Source organism: Pagrus pagrus, assembly GCF_965226575.1.
Source record: "Pagrus pagrus genome assembly, chromosome: 14".
Lineage (NCBI taxonomy): Eukaryota > Metazoa > Chordata > Actinopteri > Spariformes > Sparidae > Pagrus > Pagrus pagrus.
In genome coordinates, this window is record NC_140198.1 from 16,934,404 (window position 1) to 16,954,754 (window position 20,351).

General features: G+C 39.4%; 3 protein-coding genes across 4 annotated transcripts; 2 read left to right on the top strand and 1 right to left on the bottom strand.

Annotated features, from left to right (window-relative positions):
• Nucleotides 1–27: 27 nt before the first annotated feature.
• rnf121 (ring finger protein 121) lies at nt 28–8,795 on the top strand. Its single transcript, XM_084374557.1, has 9 exons — nt 28–164; nt 1,841–1,878; nt 2,105–2,246; nt 2,570–2,724; nt 2,816–2,923; nt 4,545–4,665; nt 4,757–4,890; nt 5,705–5,806; nt 6,559–8,795. Exons 1-9 carry the CDS (start codon nt 87–89, stop codon nt 6,677–6,679), a joined length of 999 nt encoding a protein of 332 aa, XP_084230683.1. The 5' UTR covers nt 28–86; the 3' UTR covers nt 6,680–8,795.
• A 299-nt stretch (nt 8,796–9,094) lies between these two features.
• LOC311269427 (interleukin-1 receptor accessory protein-like) lies at nt 9,095–10,476 on the top strand. Of its 2 annotated transcripts, XM_084373567.1 has the most exons (5): nt 9,095–9,138; nt 9,218–9,259; nt 9,341–9,403; nt 9,527–9,656; nt 9,788–10,476. In XM_084373567.1, exons 1-5 carry the CDS (start codon nt 9,114–9,116, stop codon nt 9,966–9,968), a joined length of 441 nt encoding a protein of 146 aa, XP_084229693.1. In that variant the 5' UTR covers nt 9,095–9,113; the 3' UTR covers nt 9,969–10,476. The 2 variants fall into 2 exon arrangements, with proteins under 2 accessions (XP_084229693.1, XP_084229694.1); XM_084373568.1 differs by lacking the exon at nt 9,218–9,259 and having other exon boundaries at nt 9,098–9,138.
• An 82-nt stretch (nt 10,477–10,558) lies between these two features.
• nlrc3l1 (NLR family, CARD domain containing 3-like 1) lies at nt 10,559–17,238 on the bottom strand. The gene is made up of 7 exons (XM_084372789.1): nt 17,135–17,238; nt 15,955–16,201; nt 14,736–14,837; nt 13,485–13,562; nt 13,271–13,379; nt 12,928–13,168; nt 10,559–12,742 (listed from the first exon to the last, which is right to left on the bottom strand). The coding sequence occupies exons 2-7, from the start codon at nt 16,155–16,157 to the stop codon at nt 11,181–11,183; spliced, it is 2,295 nt and encodes a 764-aa protein (XP_084228915.1). The 5' UTR covers nt 16,158–16,201; nt 17,135–17,238; the 3' UTR covers nt 10,559–11,180.
• Nucleotides 17,239–20,351: the final 3,113 nt, after the last annotated feature.

Below are 20,351 nucleotides of genomic sequence, written 5' to 3' on the forward strand. Positions count from 1 at the left end.
AAAAAAGCCACACAAGACCGGATGTGACCCTCTTTGGTTTGTTGCTAATGCTAATGGACCCGGAACGGTAAGGCAGCACTCCGAAGATGGCCGGGGTGTTTGAGGTGGAGGTTGATGGTGTAGAGCACGACCATGGACTGGAGCATCACAACGAACCGAACCAGGTGAGAGTACTTCCCCACGACGGGATAATGTAACAGATATAACAGATGGGGGGTTATTATTTACTGGGATGCTAGCTGCCAACTCCGAACTCTGTTTTAGCTAGCTTAGCTACTGCTCACGGGTTTAGCCTACCGTAAGCAGTTAGCCACCTTGTAGCCATCTGTTACCAAGCAGAGGAATGGTGTCCGGAGAAAATGCATTGTGCATTGAATGTATACGATCGACAAGACATCAGTGCAGGCGAGAAACGCCCTGGAACCCAGTTAGCGATGCTAAGCTAGCTAGCCGGCTTACGTTCAGCTGGCTAAAGTAGCTCAGGTGTTAACTAATAAATTAAAAAAATAAAGTTAGCATTAACACGAGCATTTCCGCACGCGTATGTTCAGTGCTATGTTTAGAAATGTCTGATCGGTCGATCTATTAACGCTACAAATAACGCTGATGTGGCTGATCGGGTCAAAGGTCACTTATTGTCCTTCCTGTGCTTAAGGCCAAGTGGTACATCAGTATCAAGACAGTGAAGGCAATCAAACCACTTCCTTTGGCATTTCAGAGTTCAGGTCTAACCAAACCTTAATGTCAAACAGGTGCTCACAGTGTGCCAGACACCACAGAGTGAACTGCTGTGAGTGTTACAGTTTGCAATGTGAGGTGTAATTACTAAATGTGCAGCACAGGCAGAATATCTGCTTGACTGGCATCACAACAGGCTGACAAAATACACAATAGATCCTTGTGTTTAGTTCACTGATGATTTAAGTGTATGTAGTTTGAGTGGAGATCTGTATTTTGTAGGTGACTTAATGTTCCCTGTTCTCTCCTGCCTCTTACTGTAAAGTGATGGAAGAACTTAAAAATTCTCAGAAATATATTAATCTCCTGAACGAAAATACATAATTTTTAATCAAACACAGAACAAGGCATTTCACTTACATGTCAACAGCATGGATTATTATCTCGTCCTACTACTGCCTATTGTATTAACATTTAAAATGATGGCTGTGAATGATGGTGTACTGTGGTGTACAGGAGGTGTTATTTGAGTAAGAACGCGTTGTGAACCCGTAGCAGGTTATATGTTAATGTAGTCCCCTCCAGCCTTAATTTATTTGCCTTTTTGGCAAATGGGAAACTCCAATAACCAAAGAGCATTGCATCAGTTCTTGCTGCCGGCTCATAATTTCAATCATGTAAAGTAGCTAGACAAGCCCATCAACTTAAAGAGGGTGTAACTGCTAAACACACATAGTGCATGTTAATTACTTCTTACAAAGAAAATTTTCACCATGGGTTTGCCTCGTCCAGCTTTGACGAACATGTGTTTAATTTTGCCACTCACCCGAGGTTAAATGTTTTAATTCAAATAGTTCTTTTAGCGTCTCTGTAATTGGTATGCAATGTAAGATCTAGGGCTTTATGGCCAACTGTGTGAGAGGTGATGCTCAACACAGCAATTTGGTGCTTGTTGTTGTTTTAATAAGCAGTCCCGACAATTAAAAAAAACCCAAACTCGTTAGTTATTAGTAAATCTGGGTCAGTAGAACAAATTATATTATTTTGTCAGCTACACTAAGAGTAGTTTGATGTGTGTAGTTTTCCCTTAAAATACAGTGTGAAAGACGTATGTTTTTTTTTTTACAGTAATAGTCATTATTTTGTCTTTTCCTTTCTTTAGTTTGATGTGTCGAAGCTTTCACCAGAGGAGAAGTGGAGGTAAGTATTTTTTTTTTGTAAAATTTATATTATGATTATTTTCTCTCGAATATGCTTTCAGACAGAAAAACCAAACAGTTCACAGTCATAGCCATTAGGAGACACCAGTGTATAGAGCTGTACAATGCACCTTTAAGGACACGCCTATCCTGCATTGCTATGAAACAACAAATACTTTGTCTCTTAGCTACATAACATGGTTGAGTATGTTCTTCTTTTTCCACAGGGTGGAGCATGCAAAAATGCATGCCAAACACAAAGGCCATGAGGCCATGCACGCAGAGATGGTGCTCATCCTCATAGTGACCCTTGTCGTCGCCCAGCTAGTCCTCGTGCAGTGGAAACAGAGACATCCAAAGTCATACAATGTAAGACACAAAAGCTGTGCAAGCAAAATATTTTGGAAAGTTGAAGAATATAACGTGAAGACACATTCTGAACGTTCTTCTAGCACAGCTTTGGCCCTGACAAGTCTGCATATTCTTATATTTTCCATCTATGTGGCAGCACATGACTGTATCAATACATGCCTTCTCAAATAAGGAGAAATCAGGGGTTTTCCTTGTTTTTCTTGTCCCAAACTATCCAAATATGAGATGTTGTCAGTGGTGTCTCTATTTTTGTCTGATGATGTTTTGTCCCTTCTGTACACGTATCTCCTAACATGTGCACTCTCTCTGCTGTCTTGTAGCTGGTGACTCTGTTCCAGATGTGGGTAGTTCCTCTCTACTTCACTACCAAACTTCACTGGTGGAGGTTCCTGTCCACCTGGTTTATCTTCTCTGTCATCACAGCGTACATTTCCTACCGTGCCACTCGCAAGCCACTGGCCTGCACCACACCGAGGTATAACCATCATTCACACATGATCACACCCTATAAATTAAAGAATCTGCCTTTTTATTAATAACATATTTCTTCTTGTTGACTGCTGTAGGTTGGTGTATAAGTGGTTCCTCCTTCTCTACAAGATCAGCTATGCCACAGGAATAGTTGGCTACAGTGTCGTCATGTTTACACTTTTTGGTATAAACCTAATATTCAGGTATGTATTATCAGTTCAGTATCAACCATACCTAGACCATAACCCCAAAATGTTGTTGAATATTAGCTCACACCGTTGAAAAGAAAAACCTCAAACTATAGGCTGCTGTTGACTTTCCCTTTTTGGATTTCTTACTGGTCTCACTGGTTTCTGTCCCACATGTAGCATTCCATTTTTCTTTACTTTCTGTCTCATGGGGTTTACATAATCCATAGCTGAACTCTAGGGGTGCTATGTATTTAAGGTTAAAATCTGGTCGTACGACATGAAAGTAAATATCACATGACACGTTTAAAAATACCATGTCACAGTGGATATTATCACTCACAATGACGTTAAAACATGCGTAGTTATTAGAGGAACTTCCGTTTAGATGAGGAAATGACAATGTTTCTTCTGTCTGTTCCTAACGGTCAGAGAGGGAGATGAGAAAAAACATTTTCTAACTCTTTATATTAGGGAGCACATACTAACCATGAACTAGTGACTCATTAGACTGCATATTAGTAGTAGACTGGCTTTTTATTAGTTAGTAGTTAAACGCTTACTAACCCACACAGGTTCTACTAGTGAATCAGGTATTAGGTATTAAGTAGATAAGTAGATAATAACACTTATTTAAGACACTATAGACACTTGTAGTTTGTATTTGTTACAAAAAATAGACTATGAAGTGTTAATGAGAGAAAATATTCTTGTGGTTCTACCAGATTATGAGGCTTATACTAAGCAAAGCAAATTAAGATCATAATTCATGTCCAACAACTTCCATATACGTTATATCAATAAACCTTAATTAGGGGGTTATTGAGGGAAAACTTTTAGTTAATGGTCTAGTAGCTGTAGAAAGAGATCTTGCAGCTGGATGATGACTAAGAATGAGCCAGGCTGTTCCTCATATGCTTGCTAAGCACGTAGTTAATGGTTAATATATGTTCCCTGATCTAAAGTGCTACAGAAAGCTTTTACGTTTTCTGCTTCAGGCACATCTTCTACAGGGACAGTGGAAACTGTTCACTGTAGTTTTTGCTTTTATGCCTGGGTTTTTAGTATTGCGTTGTCAGTCACTTTTATGCCTTGACCAGGTCTTATTTGGAAAAGGAGGCTCTGTGCTAAAAATAAATGGTTGATTAAAAAACAAATATTTGACAGCTTTGGTTTGATTAAGATGTAATCCATCTGTGATTAGATTAAATCTGCAATCAGTCCACTGACTAAAGCCTCTGAAGGAACAAAGGGCTGGCTGTAACAGGTTCTGTAGCTACTGAGCAGACGGTTAACTTACTGACAAGGAACCTTTAACAGGAGCTACTTGCATTTTTTTTAACTAAACACACAGAAAATGTTACATATCTAACGTTTTACATTAAAAACTGGGACATCTTCTGATCATTATTATTTTATTAGTTGACGTTACAGTGTGCTGGATTGTCTACCCTGCCTAAAGAGAAGTAGGCTGATAAGAAGGAATGTACATTAAAGCTTCCTTTAATGCCGTTTTTCCACTAGTACTTTTGGTTATACTGAGCCGCGCTGATTTGCATTTCCATCAGTAGTGAACTTAATAGAAGTTGATGTTGAACCCCAATTGAGCCATGATTCTCATGCCTCGTCTGTCCAGGATAAAGCCGGAGGATGCCATGGACTTCGGTGTTTCTCTACTATTCTACGGGCTGTACTACGGAGTCCTAGGAAGAGACTTCGCTGAGATGTGTGCAGACTTCATGGCTTCAACCGTTGGGGTGAGCGGACAGATTGCAGGCGCACTGTATGTAACTGCGATGCCTGGAAGCTAAAATGCAATTTTGACTGTTTTTCTTTCTCTTATTTTAGTATTACAGTGCATCCGGCATGCCAACCAAGCACCTCTCCGACAATATCTGTGCTGTGTGCGGTCAGCCAATCCTTGTAGACGTCAGCGAGGAGGGCATAATCGAGAACACGTACAGATTATCCTGCAACCATGTGTATCCTTCCTTGTGATATAAATACAGACACATTTTCTTGTTACCATCTCTCTCTCTGTCTCTTATCAGTGAAAAGGGAAGTTCAGTAGTGTGATGGAGCATTTTCATGTTTATTAAAATTATAGTCTGTGCTGGAACTGTACCGTGTACTCAGTCAGCAGCCCAAAGGGGAATTGGTAGAGTCCACTTGACCTTTATATCAGACTGTTGATGTTTTGATAGTATGTTCATTTGACCTGGCATCACTTCCCCCCGTGATTATCTTCTGCTGTTTGCACACTGTAAATGACACGAAACCTTATTTGATGCCACAGAGATGTGTTTATACCTTAATTTATATTTTGTCTCCTACAACTTATTGTTCTTTCAAACCTCCTCTTGTACAGCTGAATTTAATCAAATCAAATTAAACCTACAAAACTTTTACTGCTAAGTATTAAGAAATGCATGCTGTGAGTAATAATGACAGAGCCCAAATCACATATAAGCAGGCCACAATTATTGACTGTCTGCCAGTGCAGAAACTGTGTTTGGTATTTAAACAAATGTATAAATTAATTTTCTGTCCTTACAAAGCATTATTAGATCTTTTAAATACAACTATGTGTTTGAATGAATATTAATGGATTTTACACCAGCGTAGTGTCTTTTTTGCCTTTGGTTAAATCGGGCCTTTAATGTTGATCATTCAGTCGATGCAGAATGGCTACAAATATAGTAAGTTTCCATATTTCGACAATAAGCTGCCATTTGTCAGTATATGTTTGAACTGTTGCTCACATACTGCAGTGCCGAGCCTTAACTCCACACCCAGGTTCCATGAGTTCTGCATAAGAGGATGGTGTATCGTCGGAAAGAAGCAGATGTGCCCGTACTGCAAAGAGAAAGTGGATCTGAAGAGGATGTTCAGTAACCCGTATCCTTATGATCTGTACTGCTCACATGTGACCTTAATCTGTTGTTGTTTCCTGTGCTGCATTGTTTCACAACCTGTTTTGCCATCGATGTGTTCTTATGTGAATTTTGAAATATTGCATTACGAAATGTGCGTTTTGTGCAACATTTCAAGAGTCGGCTCCAAATTCTCTTGACAATTGGATGGAAACACAGCTAATGAGTCTGTTTGAGTCTGAATGTCCTAACAATTCCTGAGGTAATTTTTCTAATTTCAGGGATCATATATAGTAATGTACAATGCGCAGCATGCACAAAAAATGTTGGCATGCAATAGAGGAGGACATGGGCTTCATATGACATTTCCCCAGGTGACATAGAGACAACATTCAGGAAACCCAGTCATGCTAAGTTACGGTAGAAAGACAACTTTCTTGGAACAGAGAGAGAGGAAGTTTCAGTAAAGTTTAGGTGGATTTTTCCGGCTGCTCACTGCAGGCTATTTGGAACGAGATATGAAACATTTATAGGTTATGTGACAAGTTCCTGTTCCTTTTTTTGTGGTTCAGGGATTACACTTTAGTTGAAACTGTAACCTATGCAACACAAACAAAATAAATAGCCTTTAGAGAAACTGAAAGCAGTTTTCACATCTTGTTGGTGTTAAATCAATTGTATATGTTATTTAGGCTTTATATTTGCACCCACTACCCCTATTTATTGAACATGTTTGATTTCTGTTGAGGGTTTTTTTCCTTAACCTTTTCTTTCCAGCTGGGAGAGGCCACATGTCATGTATGGACAACTTTTAGACTGGCTTCGGTACTTGGTGGCCTGGCAGCCTGTTATTATTGGATTTGTGCAAGGTATCAACTACGTGCTGGGCTTGGAGTGACCCTCGACTGTCAGAAATGGACATACACACGCCATATGGAGAAGATATGCACTGGCTCAAAGGACTGAGGGCCTAACATTGAACTAAAACACCAATAAAAAGTGTCTATACGTTTTGTATATATTTATAGGCACACAATATCTGTATTTACGGTTTATTTGAATTTTATTGGTAATTTGAATTTGGATGTCTGTGTCAGTTTTCCAGGATTTGCTTCACACATCCTAATAATTGGTTTGTGCATCTTATGGCCTAGTAAAACGGTTGTCAAAAATCATTAGAGAGATTCTTTTTACTAATTTATGTCTTAAATGTTTGTTAACACTTACTTAAAGGATCTTGCTGGAGTTTTTCCTCCTCATGTCTGATGGCTATCACACATGAGTAATAAATATTGAATGAAAATCAACACAAGTAATCGCTCCCTGTGCCTCCAGTGTCCACAGATTCCTCTGGAGTCATTTTGCCACTGCTTCATTTAATGTGATCGCTCACAAGGCTGCTTGGCTTGCTCAACATTGACCCTATCATATTCTGAACTTAAATGACCTGAGAGAGTTTACTAAGCACAGACCGTTGTGCGTCATGTGAGAATCTCCTCTCACTTCGTCACCATGAGGAAAGAAGTGCTAACCGTATTCAAACGGAGGATTCCTCATACAGCGCTTGTTTAAGATGGAACTTTTAATATTACCGCATTTTAAAATGCCCTAATTGTTTTCATAGACACTCATCCTTACCAACTGGCAAAACAGTTATGTTTGTTTAGATCTTTATTCCTCACACTATAACTCATTACACTTGTAGGATGTGATGCGGAATAATGTCACCATCTTCTTTTTCACCCACACAATTTGTGTGTAAAGGGGCAATTCTCCTAAATTCAAAAATATGTAGCAATGATGATGGTTTTGGTTTGGCTATGCAAGCGGTTTCATTTTACAAAAAAAAAGGAAGTCCTTGTTGCTGTCGCTGTTGATATTTTTAAACCTCATTTTTCAGTGCTGTGAGTGCTACTTACAACATTTAAAGGATAATTTCCCCCCAAAATGAAAATTCAGTCATTATGCACTCTCCCCCATGCTGATGAAAAGTCAGGTAAAGATTTGTAGTCCACAGAACATTTCTGGAGCTTCACAGCAAAAGAGTGTTGCAGCTTTCACCTAAACAAATGAAGTAGATAGGGACTTCATTTGAATGGTAAAAGAAAACAACTAAAAATAACATTAAATGGGTCCATACAGCTCATCTGCCATAATCCAAGTCTCTGGAAACCTTGTGACTCCCAATCAATTTAAAAAGACGTTACTTACGCCCTCAACGCACAGTTGAGCTTGTGTACCCATGTCAGACAGGGTGTGTGCTAACGCTTTTAGCTTAGCAGCTACAGTGAAGATTTTAGCTTTAAAAAGGGTATAAACAACGTCTTTTCAAATGGATTTGGGATCTTGTGGCTTCAGGAGACATTTAATTTTTTTTAATCGGTTATTTTTTAAAACGAATCCTCATCTACTTCAGTTATTGAGGAGAGTGCTGAAATGCTGTTTTGCTGTAACTTCACTCAACTCTCCATCCGCATGGAGCAGTAGATAATGACTTTTCACTTTTTTTTTGCATTTTTGGGTGAACTTATCCTTTAATTCTGTTCCATTCTCTTGCGATGGGAGCAGAAATCTCAGAGACAGATGTCACAATGCTGGGCCAAATTAAAATCAAACTATCTGCATGGCTAGAGACCTCCTGAGGAAAACGTGTTTTTGTATTTTTGGTGAACTTCTAACTGATCTGACTTGGGATCGTTCCAAAGCTCTGATACCGTTAAGTACCTTGACTTAAAACAATGACTGTTAACACTAAAAACATAATAAACAACCCAGAATGATCCTTTAACTCCATGAGAGCGCTGATGGTGCCAGTCTTATATTTATATGATCTGTTATGTGGATTTTCCCAGTCCCAAGTTTGCTGGCTTCATAATACCAAATGTCTTTTTCTTGAGCCTCTCTACCATGTCACACAGGAAAGGGTCTGTGTGCAACAACACTAACCTAATCATTCTGTTTTGTTGTCAGTGTTTTTGAATGCGATCAATTGAATAAATGCCACGTGGTTCAGATCATGTCTAGACGTTTCCTACGTGTAAAGCCAAGGGATTGTTCCCCGGGTGACACTATACATTGACATAACTGGAGTCACAAGAGCGAGAGCTGTGAATGAGTCAGCACGCTCGATTTATGTCATTGTAAGTGTGTGTCAACAATTCAACAGAGTACATGACAGTGCATGGTTCTGAGGAAATCCCCTTGCACTGTGTGTCTAATACATATGTAATGAGTTGGCGAAGGGGAAGTGGATTGTTAGTTGTGTGTATATATAGTAAAGCCAAACACCAGTCGACAGCCAACAGCACAGAGCTGACACTGGAGGAGTCAATATGAAGCTGTCGTCTGTTGTCAAAGGTAGGAACACTCATTAATACCAACAAACTTTAACTGTATTATGGTATTGGATGTGATTGTGATTGTATCTCTGCATCAGCTTTGGGATCTCTGTGTCTGCTGCTTGCAGATGGATTTCCAGGTACAGCATGTTTTGTGTCACACAGTTAAATTTTTTGAGTAATCAGATTTTATTTTGTGCTAACCTAAATTTCTTCTACAGTTTCTGAGGATGAATCTCCAAAGATCATCGGGCCACATCACGTCACAATAAAAGCTCAGCCAGGTAACACATAAACTGCTTCTGGGTGACAGCTCAGGTGGATTCTTGAAGCTATTTTAAAGGGTTGTTGTATACATATCAAAGCTGTACTGTAATTGATGGGTCTGGATGTATTCTGCCTCACAGGACAGCGGCTGATTCTTCACTGTGAAGCGTTTGCAAATTTTGAAGCTGATCAGACAGTCATCTACTGGCTTGTCAATGGCTCTTTCCCTGAAGACACACCCAGCAGTGGCCGAATACTAGAGTCAGAGGAGTGAGTATTGAGTTTTAACTTGAATGTAAATTACCTTTACAGAGGATGAACTCTTAGCCGATTAAGTGCAGTGCTGTTAAGCAGGACAAAATAACAACCTGCAGCTGACCTGTAATGTCTGTTTGTTTCAGATCCACGTTGGAGGAGGGTGCCATCCTTCAGAGGAGTCTGCTGTTGAAGAATGTCACATCAGAGGACCTCAAATCCACCTTCACTTGCGTGGTGACAAATGCTTATGGAACAGCCCAAAAGCTCACAAGACTAGCAACAAAAAGAAGTAATTGTAATGTGGGAAAAACCAGAAAGCAATGAATGTTACTGCAGGAAAATTTAGATTTTTTTTTTTTCTGAGCAATGTTTCACTCGCAAATTAACTCATATTTGACATGAGTCAACCAAATCTGTGAATTTATGATGTGATACTGTTGGGTGGGAGAACTGCGCTGACGAAAAGTTGGAAATGTGAAACTTGAGGTGCATTCGGTTCCACAGTGGAACAACATGTTCTTTTAATGGCTTCACCTCAGTGAGGAAATGTAGCGTGAAAATGTAGAAAGCGACACCTTCTGATCTTCTGGGAAGGGAACAAAATACAAGTAGCTTCTTTATCCAGGGGAACACAATGTCCGGATTCAACATTTCATGTGGAACTGAATGCACCCTGCTTACAATTTTAGTGAACTGTCTAAATTACTGTTATTTACATGACTGTGCCACACAAATGTAATATTGATTGACTGCAGAATGTATAGAAAATATTGTACCAGTAATTTGCTATGATACTGTATCATTCCAGTGTCTCTATACTTTTGAACAGATATAAAATATATACTAATATAAAATAAAATATACTCCATAATGAGACAACATTGCATCAATCAATTTACTCACAAACTCAAGTGTGCTTTTCTGATGGGACCCTTTGGTTGTTGCCCCAGAGATTTATTGTTTGTTACTTTAAACAGGTAACAGGATTACAAGAGTTAGAGTACCGCTACTTTTTTAGGATACAGAGCAACATTAACAAACAGCCAACAAGCAATTAGTTTATTAGTTTAGCTCAAGGGAATCATATCATTCATGATACTGTGTTATAAGTGCAGTTGAAGTCATTTGAAGGAATTTTAACAGACATTTTGAAGCACAGCAGAGGGTAGACTGGCAACAGTAGCAATAATTTATGTATATGAAAACATCTTTGATTTCATATGCAACATATAAAAACAAGACAAATAATAATCTGTCAGCTTCTGTAATATAAACACATATTAAATCACACCTCCATCTCCATTTCCAAAAAAGTTTCTCCACGTCATTGGCACATGAGTGTAACTTCAGAAGTGGTTACGTTTGGCTCCATTAGTGCATGTGTTTTAGAAATAGAAACACGTTTCATCATCAGGACAGAAGCATGTCTTGAACAGATTTCCTCCTACTGACAGTGGACATCTTGACACTTGTTTAGAATCAAAATGATTTTGCACAGTGATCAGTGTTACATCAGCTCGCTGCCGCCTCTGAGGCTCACACACCCAGCTCTTCCAGGCAGTGCTGCAAGTTGCTATTTCTGCCAGGATGCTGATTTTCTCTCATCTTCTTCCTGATGAGTGCAGCAGCATCTTCAGTGAATGTTGACCACTTCGCAGACGATGTGCAGAATGGCTGGAGAAGTTCCCGATTGGCCTTGACAGTCATGCCGAACAGGAAACGCAGGAAAATGTCCAGTTTGCCGTCCTCACACAGCAGGCTTCTGTCCACAGCGTTCTTGTACAGCTCTAATGCCTTGTGTCCCTTTAGGATCCCCCGAACCTTCTGTTTCAGGTGCTGCTCAAAAACGTTCTTCCCCTGGTTTCTAAAGGACAGAAACACATACAGAGCAGCCATGTACTCCTGCATGGTGGGGTGGATAAAGCTGAGGACTTTCTCCTGAAATAAGACGAATGGCTTTGTGATGTATTGTATGCACAGGCCGCTGTTGATCACCGCCTCCTCAGCGCAGAGTCCAGTCTCCTTCCAGTCTGTCTTAATGATCTTAAACTGGTTCTTTTCCAGCATGTTGAAGGCCACCTTTCCAAGTTTCATGAGGAACTCTCTCTCTTTATCTGGGCTAAGATCTGGAGCTCTAAATTTGCGCTGTTGGCGTACGAGTGCAAGCATCAGCTTTGTGTAAATGTTGGTGAGGCCACTGGGCAGCTCTGCCTGTGCCCCCTGTTGCTTAAATATGCGCTGGTGCTCCTCAGCAACCAGAGAGCAAAACAAGGGGAGGTGGCACATGATGCGGAGGGTTTTGCAAGAGTTGATGTACGCGATAACCCGAGCTGCCTGATCTGGGTCCGGAAATCTCTTCTTGAAGTACTCTTCCCTTTCTGAGTCACGGAATCCACGTACGTCGATCTCATCGTAAGGCGTGTCCCAAGGAATGTAGCGCTTTACTTGAGACCGAGAGGTGATCACGAATAGGCCGCGGTACAGCAGCCTCCCTCTGAGGAGGTTGACCACGATTACGTTCAGGGTGGTGGCATCGGTGTGTTCACTGAGAATGTCAGTGTTTTGAAAGTCAAGGTTATCACTGTACTCATCGAGACCGTCAAAGATAAACATTATTTTGCAGTCCTCGGATGTAAAATCCTCATCCCTCAGTTTCTTCGTTGCGGGGTAGAGTGTGTGTAATATGTCCAACACGGAGATCTTCGAACCCTCAAACTGTTTGAGATCTCTGAACAGCAAGGGAAACAAGAAAGCCACATGTTGGTGGGATCGCTCTTCCATCCAATCGAGGACCAACTTTCTGACCGCAAAGGACTTCCCTGACCCTGCCACTCCGATGAGCAAAATAAGCTTAAAGCTTGAGCGCTCCAGCCTTTTGGCGCTCATAACATCTTTAGTAGAAAGTTGTTTCCCTGCTTCGCGGTTGCTGTCCAGCTTTTCTATGGTCATGACCTCATGTTCAATATTTGGGCCATTATCACATGTTGAGGGTATGTCGAGATCAGTGAAGACATCATCAAAGGGTCTCTTCTCTCCCTGCAAATCCTCTTCGCCGAATTTACTCTTCAGGGTCTCGCATAAATCGTGACGTACTTCATCTGAAAAAGGAAAAATGTGCATGTAAATTTATGTAACATTCTTATTTGTTTCAATGGACAGTGGACTGGATGACAACCCTGGAATCAGCACTTGCTGTACTTAGACTATTATCTCCTTTGCCTTATGTAAATAGTTCATCCATGCAACAGTAATAAGTTATAAAGACATACTGGAGCCTACTTACTTCTGATGCACAAAGTCTCAAGAAACCTAACCAACTTCTTTTGGCTAATTGCTTCAAGAAGGGTTTTGGTGATCTGTAAGGACACCTCCAGGTCAAAACACTCAAGGAGCCGGTCCACAAGGTCCACCATGTCCATGCCTTGGGGAGGAGTGTTGAATGACTGCGGGTAACGCTTCCACAGCATCCTCTTGAATGTTCTGATGTCTTCCTCTGACAGCTTCCCAAGGGTTGTACAAATAGCCTGATTCCAAAGAAAGGACAACATTTAATGCTGTTGTTTTCAACAAGAAGGCATGTTCTACTTCATGTCTTTAAAACTGATAGAGACAAAAGGTGAACTGACCTTAAACGTGAACTTCACCGTCAGAGAAGGATGTCTTATCTCATTTGGGTCGTGGATTAACTCAGGTGTGTCAGAAGGCTCTGAGGCGGCATCATCTTTGTTTTTAACCCTGGTGAGGCAACAGCAGAGATTTAAACATATTTTAGTGTCAATCTAGTATGTAATCACAATCACACAACATGTTTAACTGCCATGTGTTGGATGTATTTCTTACTTAGGGGTTCTCTTTTCACAGTCGTCGCTGTCCATGGAGTAGCAGCTAGAGAATGAATCAGCTCTGTCCAGCTGGACCCTAAAAACAGGATGACAGGAGGGCTCGAATCATATTCAATGTAACTACAAGATGCCATTACAGTTTCCCTTGGAAAGAATGAAAGCAACAACAAGGTAAAGCCAGAGGTGGGAAGTAATGAAGTACAAATACTTTGTTATTGTACCTAAGCAGATTTTTCAAGTATCTGTCCTTAAAATGAGTATTTATTTTTCTGATATTTTATTTTACTCCCAATATTTTAACAAACATATCTGTACTTTCTACTCCATACATTTTCTAAACATGCTCGTTACTTCAGTTTTAATGCATTTAAGGGGAATTATCGTTTATTTTTAGGTTGTGTCATTGCACGCAGCCTTCCCAACATCACAACCTGATTTCAACCTTTCAATGCATATCACACACGGCAGATGTAGCAAGACAGAAGCAGACAGAAGAGGGAGAGTCGAATGGGAAGAAATGGCGTATGGTGGCTGTACCTGAAGCCCTCTGCCTGGGTTTTCTGATTTTTCTTTTACCATGTTCGGGACGATTTACCAACCCAAACTGTCAGTATTTGACGTCCAGGGAATGAGACTTAACAATCAAATATCTTTCTAGTACATTTATGAACTCCTCTGACAAATCCCATTGATTCTAGCTTTGAGTTTAGTAGTCTAGAAGAGGGATACTTTTTACTTTTATACTTTGAGTAAATTTCAGAGCCTGTAGTTTCTTACATTTACTTGAGTAAAGAAGTTGGATCAGCACGTCTACTTTCACCAGTCTTTTTTTCCACAAGTATCTGTACTTCTACTTGAGTAAAGATTTTTTGTACTTTTACCACCTCTGGGTAATGTATATTAGAAGGAACACATTACAAGCACAACTGCTTCCTGTGTTCAATGTGATGAATGCCTGAATTCATAGACGGATTTAAGCTTTTCCTTTTGTGATCAATTTTTTATTTAATTTTATGATTTATACAACAAACAGATAGACATATAGAAAACAGTTAGACATACACAAATAAGACAACATACAACATTTAACAATAAACAGTAAGATATACACAAATGAGACCACATACAACATTCATCAACACACACGCACTCACGCACTCACGCACTCCTCCCCCCCCCCCCCCCAACCTAGAGAACCAAGTAAACCATGGTGATTTAAGCTTTTCCTGATACTTCGTCTGGTGTGTACCTCGTGGAGGATCCATTTTCGTCAGTCATGTCGCTTGAGTTCTCCTCACTTGTCATTGACCAGTAGCCCAGAGCTGGAGGCGAGGCCTGATCCACATAATGCCTGAAAAATAAAAAATGGATGGCAGAATGACAGTTTGTTAATTGCTAAGTCACCATGTAACAAGCAATCACAGGATTCCATGGTACAAGCCAGATAAGCAGCACATCTTAAGCTTAGTGCTCCAACTCATACAGCATCAAGGCCGTCAAGTCTTGGGTATTTTAACTGGTGACTACAAGGACTTATCAAGGTTGATGGACAAGGATGGATTTATCCCCACATTGTGTTTTTTTATTATATAATTTTCCTTTTTGGGGCTTTGAATTGATTTACTTTTTTGTGAAGTCATGTGAGCACTTAGGCTTTCTGTGAAAATTAGGAAGGCAACGCTTATAATTCTGCAACAGACTTAGACAGGTAAAGATAGCCTGCTCAAACCCTGTACATATACTGTTGTCAAAAAATATCCAGATAACTCAAGTGCTGCTGTTTTCTTGTCTTATTCTTTTTTTTTTTTTCTTCTTGGTAACACTTTATAATCATCTTTAATAAACGATACATTTATAGTTAAACTTTAGTTAATAGTTATTTTATTGTTAACAAACAGTGAAATGCTTTATAAACCATTGATTAATCAACTGATGCATCACTTGATATTTATAACACTTTATAAAGGGTTAATAAATACTCTGTAGTTCATCTATAAACTTTATTTAGGTGACCATTATAAAGTTACATCTGATGTTAAAAAACCTCTACGATCGCTCATTAAATGGTTCATAAAGTATTTTTTTGTTTGTTAATAGTGTAATAAATATCAACTAAAGTTTCAACAAGTATAAACTTACCATTTATTGAAAACAAATACAATTTAGATGGACAAGGGGGATTCAATGTGATACATTCACCACAATAAATCCAATTATATTACACTCAGTTACGCATTCTGTTATTGTCATTCAGTCCACTAGGGGAAACTGCTGAGCTGCCACACCACCCTTGCTCTTACATATAAGGTGTAAGTGATATTTCACTTTGTTTTGTATCATCTGCAGAAAGTAAATGACAGTGCTGGTTGTGTTTCTACATTCAATATATTGTCACTACTCAGCAGTTTTACAACCCTACAGTGTAAGAGAAGACTCCTAGGGCTAGTAAGTGAAAAAAATCTCTGTACCACTGGCTGGTATCCATCGGACTCGGTCCCAAGTCCAGAGAGGGTCTTCTTTCAGGGATGTAGTAGAGATCGTCATCCTCTTCTCCACCAGACACACTCTGTTCTCTACCGGACACTGCATCCCCGATGGAAGAGCTGCCTGCCGGCGTGGCCATGTCCACTAGATCACTGTCGTCCATCATGTTGTTGAGATTGTCAGCCATCAACAAACATGACAAACGCACTTTTTTGTCGGGACTGTCTGTACCTGCAGAATAAAAACAATGGAGAGAAAATAAACAGATCAGATCTCACAATCTCTGTCAGGGTGTATTAAGAACTTTACACCAAACCAGATTTTCAGGTTTCTTGAGTTGGAGACTTTTGTGTTTGGCACTTAGTGGTTGATCCAGACCACAGAAATGTGACCATTTGATCATTTAGCCTTTTACAGACGGACATCTTACTTTAAGAAGCACATTTTCTTGATGCGATTTGTTTGTTTCTGATAAACAGATGAAGCTTTATAGTGATTATCGTTTGATAATACAATAGTAACTATCATTTTGCATGCTGTTGTACAAGATTTTAAGCCCCAATTGAAAGAATAGTATGCTGTGTTTTTCCACACACAGAAGTCTGTTGCTGTGGCTTTGTGAAAACTGAGACACATCAATTTGAAGATTATAACACATAAACCACCTGTAGGAATAAGCAAATATTTGGGATTATCATGTATTAATATGTAAAAACTGTAGCATTACCTTCAGTCTGAGTGACGGATCGTGCTAACTTTAGCTACATGTTATATGGTTATTGGCTTAGTTGGACTTTTTCCTATTTTAACCTCTCACTTCCGCTTCGACTGAATGTCTCACCAACACCTTCATCTCCACATGTCATTTGATTATATATTATGTAACGCTAGTTAATGTCAACTGGATTTCATGACGTGTTCATGGTTTAAAAACAACGTTAGTTAGCTTAAAACTTTGAGTTTGAGAGTGAAGATACGCCATCAGACTGGCGCAGTAGGACGACCAGAGAGTCTCCAACCAGGAATAACGACAAGAATTTTATGTAATATTACAACATTACTCTCATATTGGGAAAAAAATGTAATATAAACGCATTTGGAGTTACATAAATACATTATTATCATTGTCTAATGTATACGACACATAAACATTAACACGTTTACCTTCGTTTCACTTCTTCGATTCAGGAAGCCTAAGTTTCTTCTTCTCTCGTGACAAACCGCGTGAGTAGAAACGCATCACACAGCAGACGCTGCCCCCTACAGGCCGGAGGTGTGATGTACACGCAGTCTGCTCCAACACGACCAGTGGTGGAGGAAGTGCTCTAGAAGAAATACAACAATGAACAGTCAATGACGGGTAAATGTTTAAGTTCCATTGAAAATATAGTATTAAAAGTAAAGTAATGTTGAATTATTATGCATAGTGTGCTATTATTTTATTAATACTGATGCCTAAATGTATAAGCAGCATTTTAATGTTGTAGCTGGTCTAGGGGGAGCTCATTTTACTTACTTCAAAAACCTTCTGGGTAGTTTGTTTTATAACAAGGCATCATATTTTATAAGCTGGTCACACATGCAAGTGATTATAGCTGACTAATGATTGTAATGGAAAAAGGGGTGCCAAATTTGCATCTAAAAGCAGTGAAATATTACATATGATAAAATGGAAATACTTATGTACAGCACAACAACCTCGAAATTGCACATCAGTATTTTACTTGAGTAAAAATACTTAGTTATATCCTGCCAAATGACTATCCTTGTTGGGTTTAAGCATGCTGATTTAATTCTGTGAAAAATGTCTAAAGCTTAGTTGACGTGAAACAGTATATGCACTGAAGCTCATTATTCTAAATTATTATTTTAAAGGCCCACAATAACCAAGGTTTAAGAATATGTTTCTGCAACATACATATGAAACTTGCATGCAGAACCAAGTAATCTTCAATTTACTGCATAATAACCGTAGCAAAATGTGTGGACTTTTTGACAGCAATAGGGTTTTTTCATAGTAAAGACATTTTTACAAGTCATAGGAAAAGCCCACGTGTAAATGATAAGACTAATAGTGATGGCTAAATTTCATCTAGTTGCTTCAGTTTCATTGTCTTGGGACTGTGTATAGGCCTTCTAGCTCACTGTAACACTAGACTACACCTACAGTAGAACTGAGCCATCGTATATGTCATCAGCGACACCTCTGATCTTCCTGCTGTGAGTCCAAATTTCTGCTGTGAGAATAAAGCACATTAACAATGTCTAAAGGTTTTTTTGTAAGTCAATTTCTGCTCACCATCTCATCAGACTTAGTGCAGATAATGGTTACTCCAGCCTATTAGTCTGTGTCTATAAGCCATTTAATTACTGTTTATTAAATTCATAAATCTAAAATGGCAAAGCAACCTTGGACAGCCTAAGGAAATGAATGCAATCAAAAATAAAGTAAATTATTTTATCACTACTACAGCAACTAATAAAAATGATAATAATAATTTTAAAGATGAACAACGATTCACTTTTTGACTTTCAAATAGAATAAAATGAAATACTCAGAACATCATGTGTGACATCAGAAGGTGCATAACCGGCCCAAATCCGGCCTGATTATTGACCAAAGAACAGCTTATTACCATAGCTGTCTACTTTAGTACTGCACTCCTAAAACATTGTTTGACTCACGATAGCCACCTTGAAAAATTCAAACAAAGTGCAGCAGGACCAGAGATATTATCTTTTTTATTAAATGCATTCTTCCTTGTCAAACCCTGGTGCCTACATTACCCACAATGCAACTCAAACACTGACAGATCAGGGAGGAGCTGGCTACTGAAGTCACGATAGCTCCCTTTTTCTTTTTTTCTTTTTTTTTAAGTCCTGCACCCCCATATTTTTCAGTTTCACACTGTAGTCTTCAACCCTCTTCTGACACTGATTCAGGTCACATCTCTTGAGGCAACTGATCACATCACTTGAATCCTCTCAAGAGCCACAACAGGGTTCATACAACATTTTTCACATATGCAAATAGTAACCTCCAAGACCTTTGAACAGACTTTTAAAACTGGCAGAGTGTCCCTTTAACTTTCTTTATGACTGTGTGTGTAGCAACAAGTAAACAAAGGAGAAGGAAGCATCATGAGTATTTCTTTTTTCAAGTAATACATTTAATATTTATTGCAGCTCTCAACAAGACAAATCTTTTCATCTTCATCAGAGTTTGTGTGCATGGTCTGTGGCTGGATATCTACTGACTCATAAGTTTTTAAAAAAAAAATCAGCTGGTGTTAACAAGATGTGCCTTTGCGTGAAATTATTTGTTTGAATTCAAGCTTCTCACAGCAAAGCTTCTTGTCCCTGGACTGATGTATGACTATTGATTATCTTGAATGTCAGTGCTTGCACTGCTGGGAGTTGTTTTTGTTATTGTTGCTATATTGTTCTCATTCACCTGCCTGTTTGATATTGTTGGCAACACTTTTGACAAATGTATTAGTTATTGGTTTCAGGCATGCTATTTTCAGTCACATAATGCTGTTGTGCGTTTCAAACTTTAGTGTACCCTCTTGATCCAGTGTGAATTAAATGATCTGCTCCTTCTCTAAAGCCACTTTTCACCGTTTATCTATGCTGTAGAATAATCATTAGTTATTTTGAGTTGTTCAATCACAGTGCTGTCTCTATAGGTTGACAAACATATAGAAACAGGACGTGTGCATGCACTCATCAGTGTTGGTTGGTGTGACATTCAGTTAAAATGTGGTGTTTACAGTACAGTGAGTGTACGAGCAGTGAATATAGGCTCAGACCCTGAAGCTGTTTACCAATACATGATAAAAAGCGAGGAGCATGTCAGCATCCTTGTCTCGTTAGTGACCGCTACACTGAGCTTTGTGTGACGGAGGCGTGAGCAGCGACAAAGACGGCAGGAGGAAACAGTGGCTGTATGAGGGGTGATTAGTGCCCGAGGCCTCAGAGGAGGAGGGTATCAGCATTGCCATTGTGTTGAATAGATTTATTGGTGGCTTATGTTGTATTCACGTTGTTTTATGTATGCAGTACGGAGAATAAATGGACCGTTCTTTTTTCAAATAGCATATCTGCCATCAGTGTTTATTGTGCAGAAACAAAGGTGTGCTTGTGCAGTTGTTCATGCTGAAAATCTATTGAACGAACACCCACACAGACCCGAACCCAATCCATGATTGCAATGCTTCCAACTCGGTTATTTAGCCTTTTTGTGGCTTTAGCGACTCCCACTGATTAGTTGGGGCTCCTTAATGGAGGGATATGGAACCTGGGAGGGTTGAACAATGGTCCTATGAGCACAGTTACCTAAAAGTTTTGGAAGTCAGACTATCACCAATCTCAGCAGTAA